The sequence below is a fragment of the Pristiophorus japonicus genome, chromosome 1 (genome assembly GCF_044704955.1).
Source record: "Pristiophorus japonicus isolate sPriJap1 chromosome 1, sPriJap1.hap1, whole genome shotgun sequence".
NCBI classification, from domain to species: Eukaryota; Metazoa; Chordata; class Chondrichthyes; family Pristiophoridae; genus Pristiophorus; species Pristiophorus japonicus.
In genome coordinates, this window is record NC_091977.1 from 122,064,852 (window position 1) to 122,082,632 (window position 17,781).

The 17,781-nt window shown below is 40.7% G+C and overlaps 1 protein-coding gene across 1 annotated transcript in view; it reads left to right on the plus strand.

Annotated features, from left to right (window-relative positions):
- trpm6 (transient receptor potential cation channel, subfamily M, member 6) overlaps positions 1 to 17,781 on the plus strand; it is a 238,131-nt gene that overhangs the window by 163,223 nt on the left and 57,127 nt on the right. Inside the window, exons 27-29 of the mRNA XM_070867525.1 lie at positions 3,624 to 4,813; positions 14,200 to 14,312; positions 15,911 to 16,043. Coding sequence (XP_070723626.1) covers positions 3,624 to 4,813; positions 14,200 to 14,312; positions 15,911 to 16,043 — 1,436 coding nt within the window. The remainder of the gene's footprint in view (positions 1 to 3,623; positions 4,814 to 14,199; positions 14,313 to 15,910; positions 16,044 to 17,781) is intronic.

The following is a 17,781-nucleotide window of genomic DNA, read 5'->3' on the forward strand; positions in this document are numbered from 1 at the left end:
GGGCGTTGATTAGACGATACCTGGATTACTGTGTACAGTTTTGGTCTCCTTATTTAAGGAGCGATATACTTGCATACTTGACTTATGAAGAAAGGTTGAGCAGGTTTAGCCTATACTCATTGGAGTTTAGAAGAATGAGAGGTGCTCTTATTGAAACGTATAAGATTCTGAGGGGGCTTGACAAGGTAGATGTGGAGAGGATGTTTCTCCTTCTGAGGGAATCTAGAACTAGGGGGCATAGTTTCAGAATAAGGCGTCACCCATTTAAAACAGAAATGAGGAGGAATTTCTTCTCTCAGAGTGTTGTGAATCTTTGGAATTTTCTACCCCAGAGAGTTGTGGAGGCTGGGTCATTGTATATATGGAGATAGACAGATTTTTGAATGATAATGGAGTCAAGGTTTATGGGGAGCAGGCAGGGAAGTGGAGTTGAGGCCAAGATCAGTTCAGCCATGATCTTATTGAATGGCGGAGCAGGCTCCAAGGGCCAAATGGCCTACTCCTGCTCCTATTTCTTATGTTCTGATAAAGCAAATTTATCTTGTTGGAACATTTCTACCATATTCTAGCTGGTGAACTTTACTTTTTTGAAACTGAAATTTTAAGTAGTTAAAAACCTTTTGGTGGGTTTTGTTTGTTCCAAGTTTTGCAAATACTGAGCTAACACCAGTATAGACACTGGCTGGCTCCACATGTGAACCACTTCTGTACCTGACACCCTTCAGATGAGTTCAAAAACAATCCTGTATGTTATTTCTCTTGGTAGTCAGGAAAGCAGATTACGTGTGCACCTATTCCTTTACTGTAGTTTTCTCTCTTGGTGGTGAAATTAAACTCTATCTCAGAGCACAGCACAAAGCATTTTCACTGAAAAGCTGTGAACATAGAACTTGTAGCAAATGAAATGGTCACATTGGGTAGAGGAATGGTGGTTTTAGCATTAATTAAGCTGTCCTGGCATGGCTCCTGGATGAACCATTGTATAATGGCACTGCCTGGTGTAGCACTAAGGCTCATGAACCAGACGTTCAGGTTCAAATCCTGCAAAATTCTTTCAAGTTCCAGGCCACAATTATAGCTTGGACCTAATTTCCATTAGTGGGCCAGCAAATATGCCTGGTGACCAATGGTGCCTCTGCTGACCATATATCAGATCCTTCTGAAGGCTCAGATGCAGGAATTCCAAGTGCAGGGTGTTACTGCCCTTGTCCTGCCCCACTCATGCTAATAGTCTTGTAACGGGCTGGTGAAGTTTCCACCATCACAAGATCATTCCGGAAGGTTCACTGCTAGGTCATAACCTGGTATATCCGGGCCTCGCCCTAGTTTACAACTGTTCGGACGTACCCCCGTTGATGTCACGGTGGGAATATACTGGAATAGCTGAGGTTTTTTGCAACCAACAACTTTATTACTTACTCTCAAACATCCCTCATTCTATTAAGATCTGACGAAGGGTCGTCGACCTGAAATGTTAACTGTTTTTCTCTTCACAGATGCTTTCTGACCTGCTGAGATTTCCAGCATTTTTTGATTTTATTTCAGATTCCATTCTATATAGTGCAGCAACAATGTACCTGTCATAGAAACATAGAAACATAGAAAATAGGTGCAAGAGTAGGCCATTCGGCCCATCGAGCCTGCACCACCATTCAATATGATCATGGCTGATCATGCAACTTCAGTACCCCATTCCTGCTTTCTCTCCATACCCCTTGATCCCTTTAGCCATAAGGGCCATATCTAGCTCACTTTTGAATATATCTAATGAACTGGCCTCAACAACTTTCTGTGGTAGAGAATTCTCCTCATCTCGGTCCTAAATGGCTTATCCCTTATCCTTATTCTGTGACCACTGGTTTGGACTTCACCAACATCGGGAACATTCTTCCTGCATCGAACCTGACCAATCCCATCAGAATTTTATGTTTCTATGAGATCCCCTCTCATTCTTCTAAATTCCAGTGAATATAAGCCTAGTCGATCCAATCTTTCTTAATATGTCAGTCCTGCCATCCCGGGAATCAGTCTGATGAACCTTTGCTGTACTACCTCAATAGCAAGAATGTCCTTCCTCAGATTAGGAGACCAAAACTGAACGCAATATTCAAGGTGAGGCCTCACCAAGGCCCTGTACAACTGCAGTAAGATCTCCCTGCTCCTATACTCAAATCCCCTCGCTATGAAGGCCAACATGCCATTTGCCTTCTTCACCGCCTGCTGTACCTGCATGCCAACTTTCAATGACTGATGTACCATGACACCCAGGCCTCGTTGCACTTCCCCTTTTCCTAATCTGTCACCATTCAGATAATATTCTGCCTTCCTGCTTTTGCCAGAAAAGTGGATAACCTCACATTTATCTACATTATACTGCATCTGCCATGCATTTGCCCACTCATCTAACCTGTCCAAGTCACCCTGCAGCCTCTTATCATCCTCCTCACAGCTCACACTGCCACCCAGCTTAGTGTCATCTGCAAACTTGGAGACATTACATTCAATTCCTTCATGGAAATCATTAATGCATATTGTAAATAGCTGGGGTCCCAGCACTGAACCTTGCGATACCCCACTAGTCACTGCCTGCCATTATGAAAAGGACCCATTTATTCCTACTCTTTGCTTCCTGTCTGCCAACCAGTTCTCTATCCACATCAATACATTATCCCCAATTCAATGTGCTTTAATTTTGCACACTAATCTCTTGTGTGGGACCTTTGAAAGTCCAAATACACCACAGCCACTGGTTCTCTCTAGTCCACTCTACTAGTTACATCCTCAAAAAATTCGAGAAGATTTGTTAAGCATGATTTCCCTTTCATTAATCCATGCTGACTTGGACCGATCCTGTCACTGCTTTCCAAATGCGCTGCTATTACATCTTTAATAATTGACTCCAACATTTTCCTCACCACCAATATCAGGCTAAACAGTTTATAATTCCCTGTTTTCTCGCTCCCTCCTTTTTTAAAAAGCGGGGTTACATTAGCTACCCTCCAATCCATAGGAACTGATCCAGAGTCTATAGAATGTTGGAAAATGACCACCAATGCATCCACTATTTCTAGGGCCACTTCCTTAAGTACTCTGGGATGCAGACTATCAGGCCCTGGGGATTTATCAGCCTTCAATCCCATCAATTTCCCTAACGCAATTTCCTGACTAATAAGGATTTCCTTCAGTTCCTCCTTCTTGCTGGACCCTTAGTTCCCGAGAGTGCCTTTCAAGTAAAAAAAAAATCTCAAGTTGCTTGCTTGACGGGAAGAACAAACAGGAAATAGGGGAGGTGACTGCAGAAATGGATGTTAGAAAAATGTTTGGAACAAGAACATTTATGATACCATTCAAGTTAGTTGTATCTACTGAATTGTTGCTGCAGTTAGGATGTATCTGTTTTTCCTATCTGATTGAGGTGTAACTGGAAAACCCCTGCCATTGGACTAAACATCACAATAGAGAGGATTGGCCGATTCTGATCCAACAACAACTTGCATTTATATAGCACCTTTAACATAGTAAAACATCCCAAGGTGCTTCAGCTGGAGATTCCTAATTGGCTGTTTCAGAAAATGTGATAAACTTAAGGAAACAAAATGGTTAAAATATGTCTTATTTTCTAGAGTTGAAGAAATGGCTATGCATTTGAAAGAAGTAAATGAAAAAATGCATTACGTCAAGGAATCTTTGCACTCTTTGGACAGTCAACTTGGACATCTGCAGGACCTCTCCGCCCTGACTGTAGACACTCTGAAAGTGATCTCTGCTGTGGATAGTTTAAAAGTGGATGATGCATTCCTAGGGAATAACACAGAAAACAGTGACTTTCGAAAGCTGCCACACAGTTGGAGCAATGTGATCCACCTGAATCCCTTAGACAACTTTTCTGTTGAGATTCAAGCGAAGCAAAATTATTATAGCACACCACCTTCACTACTTCGGAACTTAACAAACAGCCAAAACCCATCAATATGTTATCACAACACAAACATTGTACCTGAATCACCTGAATCAGAAAAACAGGATGATAACAAATGGATGTCAAATGCTGACCGGACATTTTCTGAGCAAAGAGAGTTGGAAGGTGGTACTGTCATGTCAGAGGTGTCATCTGAGCCCAAATCACCTCATAAATATGGACAGTTATTCCTAGTCCCCTCACCTAAGTGTACAGAAGTCCGTTTTAATATGTCACTTCCGAGCACTCCAACATTGTCCAATGTAAACTTGATTGTTCAGAAACGAGAAAAGAGCCCATGCAGCACACCAGTACAACTCAGCTTTCAAAGGACAGTCCCTGAACAAAATGAGGCTGAAAACCTTCATGGGAAACAATGGGATGTTATCCATATATCACCAGTGAGAACTGATGTGAGAGTAGATAAACTTTCCCTCAGCCCACTAGCTTCTCCCGTTGTTAGTGATGCTTCCCTATTATTAGACAGTCACAGCGAAGAGATTGAAGGTGGTTATGTCAATTGGGCATTCAATGAAGATGATGAACCAGGGATCTTCAGTGCAAGCTTGAAGAATCAAAATAAAAAGTGTGTATATTCTTTGTACAATACTGACTGTAACTGTAGGGATGATGGATCATGTCATACTCAGGTCAAAAAGTCTCAATCTTTCTCATACAACTCAGACAAATCTGGACATAGCAGTGACAGCTTGGAGTTTTCCTCCAAGCACAAATATAACAGCATTTCCTACTGGATAAATCCACTGAGAAGAAACAGCTGGTCTTCTCGAAGGAGCAGCTTCAAGCTCAAGATTCAGAAGGAAGAAAATCTGTGCCACCGAAGTAAAATAAAAGGTGTTTATTTGGATTATATTTTGTCAAGTTCCTAATGGACATAAGTCTATAACATCAGGAAGCCAAAAGCTAAACTTAGAGTGATTTTTTCACTTGAAACATAGAAAATAGGTGCAGGAGTAGGCCATTCGGCCCGTCGAGCCTGCACCGCCATTCAATAAGATCATGGCTGATCATTCACCTCAGTGACCCTTTCCTGCTTTCTCTCCTGACCTCTTGATCTCTTTAGCCATAAGGGCCATATCTAACTCCCTCTTGAATATATCCAACAAACTGGCCTCAACAACTCTCTGCGGTAGAGCATTCCACATGTTAACAACTCTCTGAGTGAAGAGGTTTCTCCTCATCTCGGTTCTAAATGGCTTAGCCCTTATCCTCAGACTGTGACCCCTGGTTCTGGACTTCCCCAACATCGGGAACATTCTTCCTGCTTCTAACCTGTCCAATCCCATCAGAATTTTATATGTTTCTGAGATCCCCTCTCATCCTTCTAAACTCCAGTGAATACAGGTCCAGTCGATCCAGTCTCTCCTCATATGTCAGTCCTGCCATTACGGGAATCAGTCTGGTGAACCTTCGCTGCACTCCCTCAATAACAAGAACATCCATCCTCAGATTAGGAGACCAAAACTGAACACAATATTCTAGGTGAGGCTTCACCAAGGCCCTGTACAACTGCAGTAAGATCTCCCTGCTCCTATACTCAAATCCCCTAGCTATGAAGGCCAACATACCATTTGCCTTCTTTACCGCCTGCTGTATCTGCATGCCAACTTTCAATGACAGATGTACCATGACACCCAGGTCTCGTTGCACCTCCCCGTTTCCTAATCTGTCGCCAATCAGAAAATATTCTGCCTTCCTGTTTTTGCCACCAAAATGGATAACCTCACATTTATCCACATTATACTGCATCTGCCATGCATTTGCCCACTCAGCTAACCTGTCCAAGTCACCCTGCAGCCTCTTAGTATCCTCCTCACAGCTCACACCACCACCCAGCTTAGTGTCATCTGCAAACTTGGAGATATTACACTCAATTCCTTCATCTAAATCATTGATGTATATTGTAAATAGCTGGGATCCCAGCACTGAACCTGCGGTACCCCACTAGCCACTGCTGCCATTCTGAAAAGGACTCTCTGCTTCCTGTCTGCCAACCAGTTCTCTATCCACATCAATACGTTACCCCCAATACCATGTGCTTTAATTTTTCACACTAATCTCTTGTGTGGGACCTTGTCAAAAGTCTTTTGAAAGTCCAAATACACCACATCCACTGGTTCTCCCTTGTCCACTCTACTAGTTACATCCTCAAAAAATTCTAAAAGATTTGTCGAGCATGATTTCCCTTTCATAAATCCACGCTGACTTGGACCGATCCTGTCACTGCTTTTCAAATGCGCTGCTATTTCATCTTTAATAATTGATTCCAACATTTTCCCCACTACTGATGTCAGGCTAACTGGTCTATAATTCCCCATTTTCTCTCTCCTTTTTTAAAAAGTGGTGTTACATTAGCTACCCTCCAGTCCATAGGAACTGATCCAGAGTCGATAGACTGTTGGAAAATGACCACCAATGCATCCGCTATTTCTAGGGCGACTTCCTTAAGTACTCTGGGATGCAGACTATCAGGCCCTCGGGATTTATTGGCCTTCAATCCCCTCAATTTCCCTAACACTATTTCCTGACTAATAAGGATTTCCTTCAGTTCCTCTTTCTCGCTAGACCCTCGGTCCCCTAGTATTTCCGGAAGGTTATATGTGTCTTCCTTCGTAAAGACAGAACCAGTTGTTGTTAATATGTCGACACATGCTGTAGTAAATAATGCTTTCGCAGAATAATTTTAGCGGTGGTGGAGGTATATGTGTCCCTACTGTGCTTGCAAACTACCACCCCATCTCCAACCTCCCTTTCCACTCCAAAGACCTTGAATGTGTTGTCGCCTCCCAAATCCGTGACCATCTTTCCTGGAACTCCATGTTTGAATCCCTTCAGTCTGGTTTCCACTCCTGCCACAGTACCAAAACAGCTCTCATCAAAGTCACAAATTATATCCTTTGTTACTGTGACAAAGGTAAACTATTCCTCCTCGTCCTTCTCAGCCTGTCTGCAGCTTTTGACACGGTTAACTACTCCATCCTCCTCCACCGCCTCTCCACCATCGGCCAGCTGGGTGGGACTGCACTAGACTGGTTTCATTCTTATTTATCTGATCATAACCCAAAAATCACCTGCATTGGTTTCTTTCCCTCTCCCACATCATTACCTCCGGTGTCCTCCAAGGAGCTATCCTTGGCCCCCTCCTATTTCTCATCTATATACTGCCCCTTCGCGACATTATCCGAAAACACGGCGTCAGTTTCCACATGTACGCTGATGATACCCAGCTCGACCTCACTATCACTTCTCTCGACCCCTCCGTGGTCTCTAAGTTGTCAGACTGCTTGTCCGACATCCAGTACTGGATGAGCAGAAATTTTCTCCAATTAAATATTGGGTAGACCGAAGCCATTGTTTTTGATCCCCGCCACAAACTCCGTTCCCTAGACATTAACTTCATCCCTCTCCCCAGCATCTGTCTGTGGCTGAACCAGACTGTTCGCAACCTAGGTGTCATATTTGACCCTGAAATGAGCTTCCGCCCACATATCTGCAGCATAACTAAGACTGCCTATTTCCACCATCGTAACATTACCCATTCCACCCCTGCCTCAGTTCATCTGCTGCTGAAACCCTCATCCATGCCTTTGTTACCTCTAGACTTAACTGCTCCAATGCACTCCTGGCTGGCCTCCCACATTCTACCCTACATAAACTTGAGGTCATCAAAACCCGACAGCCTGTGTCCTAACTCGCACCAAGTCCCGCTTACCCATCACCTCTGTGCTCACTGACCTATATTGGTTCCCGGTTAAGCAACGCCTCGTTTTCAAAATTCTCATCCTTGTTTACAAATCCCTCCATGGCCTCGCCCTTCCTTAGCTCTGTAATCTCATTCAGCCTCACAACCCCCCTGTAGATGTCTGCGCTCCTCAAAGTCTGCCCTCTGAGCATCCCTGATTATAACTGCTCAACCATTGGTGGCTGTGCCTTCAGCTGCCTGTGCCCTAAGCTCTGGAACTCACTCCCTAAACCTCTTCGCCCTCCTTTAAGATGCTCCTTAAAACTTACCTCTTTGACCAAGTTTTTGGTCATTTGCCGTAATTTCTTCTTATGTATCTCGGTGTCAAATGTATTTGTTTTCTCTTATAACACTCCTGTGAAATGCCTTGGGACCTTTTACTACGATAAATGCGCTATATAAATACAAGTTGTTGTTGTTGTAGTGATGATGAGAACTGGTCCAAATGATTCCCAATAGTCTTATATGACTAGGTTTGACTAAGCCAAGGAACATGGATAAGAAATACTACTATTTGAACTTAGATTTTACATATTTTAATGGATATGGTAGCACAATGGTTAGGATACTGGACTAGTAATCCAAATGCCTGGATTAGTAATCTTTGACTTGGAGTTCAAATCCCACTGTGGCATTTGGTGAATTTGAATTCAGCTTTAAAAAAACATCTGGAAATAAAAAGCCAGTCAAGAAAAGTGACCATGAAGCTATCAGATTGTTGTAAAAACTCAAATAGTTCACTAATGTCCTTTAGGGAAGTAAACCTGTCAACTTAACCCAGTCTGGCCTATATATGACTTCTGTGTCACACCTAGGTGGTTGAATCATAACAGCCCTCTCAAGTGGATGAGTGAGCCACTCAATTGTTAGGGATGGGCAATAAAGGCCTGGTCTTGCTGGTAATGCCCACAATCTGAGAATGAATTTATAAAAAGGATTTTTACTACTCAGTATGTGACTTTAGTATTTCAGATTTGTGTCAAAGAAGCTGACATTTTGGGCTGCTGAATCTGAACCAGTGGTTAAAAATAATCATCCCTACTAGTTACCTTTGCATTAAGCATCCTTCTCCATACAGTCAATAATCCAGTGGTTGGTGCGAGCAGCACAGATGTGCATCAGCCATGGGTGATCTGTATTAGGCCAATTGTGTACCTTTTTCACACAGTGTACCATCATATGGCTGGAAAGCGCATGTGATGCAGAGGACCTGCCACGTACTAGGGTCACTAAGGTCCCAAAAGTACGCAAATAAAAAGACAACCTTCATAATATGTCCAGAGCACTTTAACAATGCTTCAGATGTCAGATTGGTAGTTGCAACCAGTTGCTTTAAATTGACCTAGCAATTTATTTGTTTATGGCTTCATGATTGAAATAAATCATAGATTGTTAATGCTGGACCCCACACCCAATCAATGGATGTTTGCTATGGGTCTCTAATTAGAAACATAGAAACATAATTACACAGAGATTAAGTAGCATCCAGAGATTAACCCACAGCTGGACCAGTGTATCTGGAGGATTAAAAGAGAAATTGGGCCCCTTCCCTTTTATAGGGGGCACTGGGGAAAATTGTGATTTTAATGCCCAAAAAAAAACCAAAAAAAAAAGGGCCTTGTAAATGTCTGGAGTGTCACCCAGGTCGGGTGGCACCGTTTAATGTTTTTATGTTTTGCAGGTGAACTCCAAAAAGAGTTAAAAGAGAAATTGGGCCCCTTCCCTTTTATAGGGGGCACTGGGGAAAATTGTGATTTTAGTGCCCAAAAAAAAACCAAAAAAAAAAAGGGCCTTGTAAATGTCTGGAGTGTCACCCAGGTCGGGTGGCACCGTTTAATGTTTTATGTTTTCGCAGGTAAACTCAAAAGAGTTAAAAGAGAAATTGGGCCCCTTCCCTTTTATAGGGGGCACTGGGGAAAAATTGTGATTTTAGTGCCCAAAAAAAAAAAAGAAAAACACAAAAAAAAAGGGGGGAAAAAAAAGGGCCTTGTAAATGTCTGGAGTGTCACCCAGGTCGGGTGGCACCGTTTAATGTTTTATGTTTTTGCAGGTGAACTCCAAAAAGAGTTAAAAGAGAAATTGGGCCCCTTCCCTTTTATAGGGGGCACTGGGGAAAAATTGTGATTTTAGCGCCCAAAAAAAAAAACCAAAAAAAGAAATACACAAAAAAAAAAGGGCCTTGTAAATGTCTGGAGTGTCACCCAGGTCTGGTGGCACCGTTTAATGTTTTATGTTTTTGCAGGTGAACTCCAAAAAGAGTTAAAAGAGAAATTGGGCCCCTTCCCTTTTATAGGGGGCACTGGGGAAAAATTGTGATTTTAGCGCCCAAAAAAACCCCCCAAAAAAATGTAAAACACAAAAAAAAAACAAAAAAAAGGAAAAAAGGGCCTTGTAAATGTCTGGTGTGTCACCCAGGTCGGGTGGCACGGTTTAATGTTTTATGTTTTCGCAGGTGAACTCCAAAAAGAGTTAAAAGAGAAATTGGGCCCCTTCCCTTTTATAGGGGGCACTGGGGAAAAATTGTGATTTTAGTGCCCAAAAAAAAACAAAAAAAAAAGAAAAACACAAAAAAACACAAAATAAGGGAAAAAAAAAGGGCCTTGTAAATGTCTGGTGTGTCACCCAGGTAGGGTGACACGGATACATGTTTTATGTTTTGCAGGTAGACTCTAAAAGAGTTTCATGCACAAGAACTCCAAAAGAGTTTCATGCACAAGGACGAGAGGTGGGCACCGGAGGGACTGGAGTGCATCATCACGCCCGGCAACCAAATTTTAATTTGATTTTACGTTTTAAAGTTTAATTTGTTTTAATTGCCGGTGCTTTTAGTGTCCCCCTCCCCTTTTATAGGGGGCACTTGGATAAATGTGATTTTAGCGGTCAAAAAAAAAAACCCCAAAAAAAGAAAAACACAAAAAAAAACACAAAAAAAGGAAAAAAAAAAAGGGCCTTGTAAATGTCTGCTGTGTCATCCAGGGCGCGTGGCACGGTTTAATGTTTTTTGTTTTACAGATAAACTCAAAAAGAGTTAAAAGATAAATTGGGCCCCTTCCCTTTTATAGGGGGCACTGGGGAAAAATTGTGATTTTAGTGCCCAAAAAAAAAAAAGAAAAACACAAAAAAAAAACAAAAAAAAGGAAAAAAAAAGGGCCTTGTAAATGTCTGGTGTGTCACCCAGGTAGGGTGGCACGGTTTAATGTCTTTTGTTTTTGCAGATAAACTCCAAAAAGAGTTAAAAGAGAAATTGGAACCAAATTTTAATTTGATTTTACGTTTTAAAGTTTAATTTGTTTTAATTGCCGGTGCTTTTAGTGTCCCCCTCCCCTTTTATAGGGGGCACTTGGAAAAATGTGATTTTAGCGCCCAAAAAAAAAGAAAAACACAAAAAAAAAACAAAAAAAAGGAAAAAAAAAGGGCCTTGTAAATGTCTGGTGTGTCACCCAGGTAGGGTGGCACGGTTTAATGTCTTTTGTTTTTGCAGATAAACTCCAAAAAGAGTTAAAAGAGAAATTGGAACCAAATTTTAATTTGATTTTACGTTTTAAAGTTTAATTTGTTTTAATTGCCGGTGCTTTTAGTGTCCCCCTCCCCTTTTATAGGGGGCACTTGGAAAAATGTGATTTTAGCGCCCAAAAAAAACTCCCAAAAAAAAGAAAAACAAAAAAAAAACCACAAAAAAAGGAAAAAAAAAAGGGGCCTTGAAAATGTCTGCTGTGTCATCCAGGGCGGGTGGCACAGTTTAATGATTATGTTTTTTTTCAGGTAAACTCAAAAGAGTTAAAAGAGAAATTGGAACCAAATTTTAATTTGATTTTACGTTTTAAAGTTTAATTTGTTTGAATTGCCAGTGCTTTTAGTGTCCCCCTTCCCTTTTATAGGGGGCACTTGGAAAAATGTGATTTTAGCGCCCAAAAAAAAAACCAAAAAAAAAGAAAAACACAAAAAAAAACACAAAAAAGGAAAAAAAAAAAGGGCCTTGTAAATGTCTGCTGTGTCATCCAGGGCGGGTGGCACGGTTTAATGTTTTTTGTTTTACAGGTAGACTCTAAAAGAGTTAAAAGAGAAATTGGAACCAAATTTTAATTTGATTTTACGTTTTAAAGTTTAATTTGTTTTAATTGCCAGTGCTTTTAGTGTCCCCCTTCCCTTTTATAGGGGGCACTTGGAAAAATGTGAGTTTAGCGCCTAAAAAAACCCCAAAAAAACAAAAGAAAAACACAAAAAAAAAACACAAAAAAAGGAAAAAAAAAAGGGCCTTGTAAATGTCTGCTGTGTCATCCAGGGCGGGTGGCACGGTTTAATGTTTTTGTTTTACAGATAAACTCAAAAAGAGTTTTTAAAAGAGAAATTGGAACCAAATTTTAATTTGATTTTACGTTTTAAAGTTTAATTTGTTTTAATTGCCGGTGCTTTTAGTGTCCCCCTTCCCTTTTATAGGGGGCACTGGGGAAAAATTTGATTTTAGTGCCCAAAAAAAAAAACATAAAAAGAAAAACACAAAAAAAACCCACAAAAAAGGAAAAAGAAAAGGGCCTTGTAAATGTCTGCTGTGTCATCCAGGGCGGGTGGCACGGTTTAATGTTTTTTGTTTTACAGGTAGACTCTAAAAGAGAAATTGGTGCTGGAGGGACTGGAGTGCATTATCACCCCCGGCAACCAAATTTAAATTTGATTTTATATGTTTTAAAGTTTAATTTGTTTTAATTGCTGGGTTTTTAGTGTCCCCCTCCCCTTTTATAGGGGGCACTTGTAAAATATATTATTTTAATGCCCCCAAAAATGTAAAAAAAAACACAAAAAAACAAAAAAAACAAAAATTTAAAAGAGAAATTATACAAGTGTCCCTCCCCCCCCCTTTTAGCCGGGCGGCACTTGTATAATTTCTCTTTTTAGTGCCATAAACACCTCCCCCCCCAAAAAAAAAGGGGCACTGGAATAAAATGTATTTTGAAAACATTTAAACAAGGCATGCAAAGTAGTTACAGTTCCACCTAAGGCACTCACGATGTAGTAACATTTATGCTGCCTCAAGCAAATAGAGGGCAAAGCAATCAGACCCCTGAACATGTTTGAAGAAGACTGCATGCAGGGACTATGACCACACGAAGCAATGCAGAACTGTGCAGTCCCCTGCAGCCAGATCTTGAAACCACTCCGAAGACTGGGATGGCTCTGTCAGAGGCTGTCAAAGTGACGGCTGTCTTCATTTTATTTTTGCCACTGGTTCTTTCCAAGCAGCATCAGGAACTATTTGTCGAATCTCACAGCCAGGTGTGTCATCCAGGTGACAGATATATTGTATTTTCAGACAAGAGATTTTCTTAATTTTCCTATAGAAACCAATCAATAACATAAAAGAGTCTTCTCATGCAAGTAGGTAGAAGAAGGATCTTTGTTGGAATGAGAAAGATGAGAGAAGACGTATGTAACCCAAGTGCCCAGCTAACTAGCCACCTTATGTAAGTCTATGAACATGTTGCAGTGTCATCATCATCATCATAGGCGGTCCCTGAAGTATTTGGTGTTTGGAGCTTGTTAGATGCACAGTGTCAGCACATTGGTACAGCACCAATACAGGAAGCCCGGCAAAATATATAGCTATACCTGTACATTTGCGTAGTAAATAGTTGCCTGAGAATGTATTATTGTTCTGTGACATTCCACCACATTTACAGTGTAGTATATTGTAAGAGGATGTAAAGTGTGAGCACACTTCATTCATGACAACCTTGAAAAAGCTGACAACAGTTTTTTAAAAAGCTGCTATAACTCCAATAAAACTGGCAACTGAAAAACGATGTATGATTGTAAAATACTCCTTAATTACAGTCTATAATCAAGGCCACTGTTTCAAGGCGATTAAAACATGTTCACCAGCTCACCTCACCATATAGTGGGAAGTTGGCCTATAACTCTTTTGATAGGAGACAAAATTAACCAGTTAAGTCAAGTGCCCCCCAATCTGGGGGACACTCCAAACATTTTTCAAGGCCCTTTTTTTTTTGTTGGGAAGTTGGCCTACAATCCTGCAAGTGCACAAAGCACTGAAAGAGCAGCAATCCTACTGCAACTGTAATAAAACCAGGGTATCCGCCCCATATTGGCATCATGTAATGCTTTGTCTCTTCCTGTATTCTAAACAAATTCTCTCTGGGTTCCTTTTTTTAAGCTAATTGATGGTACAGCTGTATTGTTGAATTATTACACTGAATTGATCCCATTATAAAATTGACAAATGATCTTCAATGCTCATATCAATAGAGACCTGTCTATGTCCTGTGTGGCATCCATATTGCCCTCAAGAAAATTTGAGCCTTAAACATGGTTTCATCTGGCTCCCATCTTTTTGTTGTTCAGATCTTTCTTTTATGCCCTACTTTGAATCTGATACTTTGTGACAAAGTTTAGAAGTCATCTCACAAGTTCTCACTCTGCCCTATATAGTATTTAATGTATGTACTTTTTTTTCCCTCTTTAGCCTTTACAAAATCTTCACAGCTTTGCCATTCAATGAGGTCAAAAACCAAGTCACGAAATGATAGGAGAACATTGTTAAAAGAACAAAAGAAACTTCCAAAACTGCAAGTACCGGTGAGTAAGAGAAGATAAAGATGTACACTTAGTGGCAACCTAAAGATACTGCAGTATATTTTAAACAAGACTGTTTTTACACTGTATACAGGAGTGTTTATCAGTGTGATATATACAGGTTTTATATATAGGAGCCTTACAACACTGCAGTGTGTGCTGTAGTGCTGTCACTTCTATTGGCCTCCCTACAATATGCATCATCATCTCTTACTGAAAGATTGTCATGGTAACTTCCAAGTCTTGTCAATACAATAAATGGCCTGTTCCATTCATTTCTGTCCACTCCAAGGGAAACCATGTGGCCTCTGGTAAGTGCCTCATTACAGCAGCATTAGTATCAGCAGTCTCACTCAGCGAGGTCACAGTGGTAAATTTCTCCATCGGTACGCTCGCGGCCTTCCGCGAGAGGTGGGTGCCGGAGGGACTGGAGTGCATTGTTACCCCCGGCCACCAAATTTTAATTTGATTTTATATGTTTTACAGTTTAATTTGTTTTAACTGCTGGTTTTAGTGTCCCCCTCCCCTTTTATAGGGGGCACTTGTAAATTATGGTTTTACTGCCCAAAAAAAACAGTGATAAATTTCTCCACCGGTACGCTCGCCGCCTTCCGCGAGAGGTGGGCGCTGGAGGGACTGGAGTGCACCGTTAACCCCGGCAACCAAATTTTAATTTGATTTTATATGTTTTGAAATTTAATTTGTTTTAATTGCCGGTTTTAGTGTCCCCCTCTCCTTTTATAGGGGGCACTTGTAAAATGTAAGATTTTAATGCCCAAAAAAAAATCACAAAAAAACACAAAAAAACCCCCAAACAAACCCCAAAAACTTTTTTAAAAAGGGCAATTGAAAAGTGTCTGGAGTGTCCCCCAGATTGGGGACACTTGATTTAATGTTTAATTTTGGTTTCTCCAAAAAGAGTTGTAACGGAACCAACCAGCGGCCAGGCTATCTTAGATCTGATCCTGTGTAATGACACAGGATTAATAAGCAATGGTAAATTTCTTGCCACCGTTAATGTTGTCATCATTGCACCTCGTCAATGATGTAGTATTTCTATCCCAATGTGTTTTGGTTTGTGTCATATCACTGTTTTTGCAAGCAAATGAGTAAAGATTTTCCACCTTTTCACATTAATTATTGATTTAAAAACTGCTAAGGCAGACTTACTTCCATTTATTTTTTTAAGCACAGCACAAAAGATTCCTTCATCAGCATTAAGAAGCAATGGAGTGAATTATCTCAGCTGGATCATATCATTTCATCATCACCTTTAATAAAATCAGACTCCAGACAGAAATCTGAGCTAATCACAACCTGCTTGGGTTGATTGAGTTTGTCTTGTGTATCATGGAAAACGTTGGGATTCTCAGTTCTGCAAGAAATCTGAACCTGGACTGACAGCTCTTATGAGATTTGCCAGATTTTCACTCATACCACTGACTGTCAGCTACTCCAGTGCTGGCTTTGAGTTGGATGAACTGTGGAAAGTTTACATTGTGCTGAGCTGAACATGCAGATGGTCCTTGGGGAGTTTGCTCTTAATGTAAGCTTTCTGTATTTGTTTCACCTAATAAAGTGCTCAATGTGGTTTGTTGCAGGTAATCACAGTAGACGGGTGCTCTCTAAAGAGTTCGGACTCAGCTCAACAAAGCAATGCTGGAAGTGAGGAGAATATGGATGAGAAGGAATGTAACAAAAACTGGTTAACTGTCTCCACTTTCAACCAGATCAGTATGTTACTTTACTGATCACTTGCATGTTAAAGTGGAAGATTAAGAAAAGATGAAATTTATGTAATCACATTGATTCTGGGTAATAAGGACTTTTAAGAGTGTTATTTTTCCATGATTTGTCTTATATTGAACATGATGAGGACCTGCTGCCTAAATGTGGTTCTTTTAAACTTTGTTTATTAAGGTGTATTTGCATTGCAATAGGTATAGTTAAAGTTTCAACTATCTTTACATTACTTGTATCCTACTTGGCTGGCACATTAATTGTCCTTATTAGGAGAAAGGTCCGCACACATCTATCAGGACAGACTGAACAGGCTAGGGCTGGAGAAGACTGAGAAGTGACCTAGTTGAGGTCTTTAAAAATATGAAATAGTTTGATAGGGTAGACATAGAAAAGATTTTTCCACTTGCTGAGGAGTCCAAAACCAAGGGGCCATAAATATAAGATAGTCATTAATAAATCCAATAAGGAATCCAGGAGAAAATGTTTTACTCGTAGAGTGGTTAGAATATGGAACTCGCTACTGCATGGAGTAATTGAGGCGAATAACATAGATGCATTTAAGGGAAGCTAGATAAGTACTTGAGGGAGAAAGGAATAGAAGGATATGGTGAGATGAAGTAGGGTAGGAGATGGCCCATGTGGAACATAAACACTGGCATAGGTGAGTTGGGCCAAATGGCCTGTTTCTGTGCTGTAAAATTCTATGTAATTCTGTGCATCTAGATCCATTTGAGGACAAAGCAAACAAGTAATTATGCTTAGAAAGCAGAGGTCCATAGCATCAACCGTCTAGAATTGTACTGTATGGCTTCATTCCAAGCATCATAGAATTCCATTGATTGTATCAGATCAGTAATAGTCAGGTTAACCCAGCATGATTCCCTGGCCGCGTCCAATCTGGAGCCGGTCGTGTCCTTTCCTGACTTCAATTTTAATCTTCAGTGCCCAGTTTATGGGAACTTTGTCTTTGAGACGAGTGACGTGACCAAAGTATGCCCGGCGACAATGATTAACAATGACTTCAATCTTCTCAAGTCTGGTTCTCGTTACATCTGTGTTGCAGACGAAGTTGAGCAATCTAATTCCCAGCTGTCACCTCTGACAGCACAAATTAAATGCTTGCAGTCTCTGGATGTCTTGCAACAGTGACTACACTCCAAAAGTACTTCATTAACTGTAAAGCACTTTGAGATGTCCAGTGGTTGTGAAAGGTACTATAAATGCAAGTCTTTCTCTTTCTTAAGCAAAATCAACATTTCAGATCCGTGCAACAGTATGGGCAGGACACGGGTCTGATACAGCTGCGCTTTTGTAGTGATTTTCAGCTTATTTTGACTTCAGACCCTATTGAAGTGGGTAGAGTTATCTCCAAAATTTACAAATTTATGGTGCATTCAAATTTCAAATGTTTAGCATCAGTGTGAAGCTAAAAATGTTTTTCAGGGACCTGAACTGACTTCAAAGCTTCATTCCAATTTCAGGTCAGTATCTGACTCCAGATTCAGGCTTATAACTGCAGTATCAGTTTGCAGTGAATTCCTTTGCACTAACACTTACAGCCAGAATGCAAATTCACCTTTTGGTGTTTAGAAGGAGAGGATGGGAGAATTATTAAACATTTTAAATTAAAGTTGCTTTGCAAAGTGTCCAATGGACCTGAGAAATTTGCAAATCAAATATGACACTACGCTGGATTTACCCTCCATGTGGTGTCAGACTGGAATGGTGT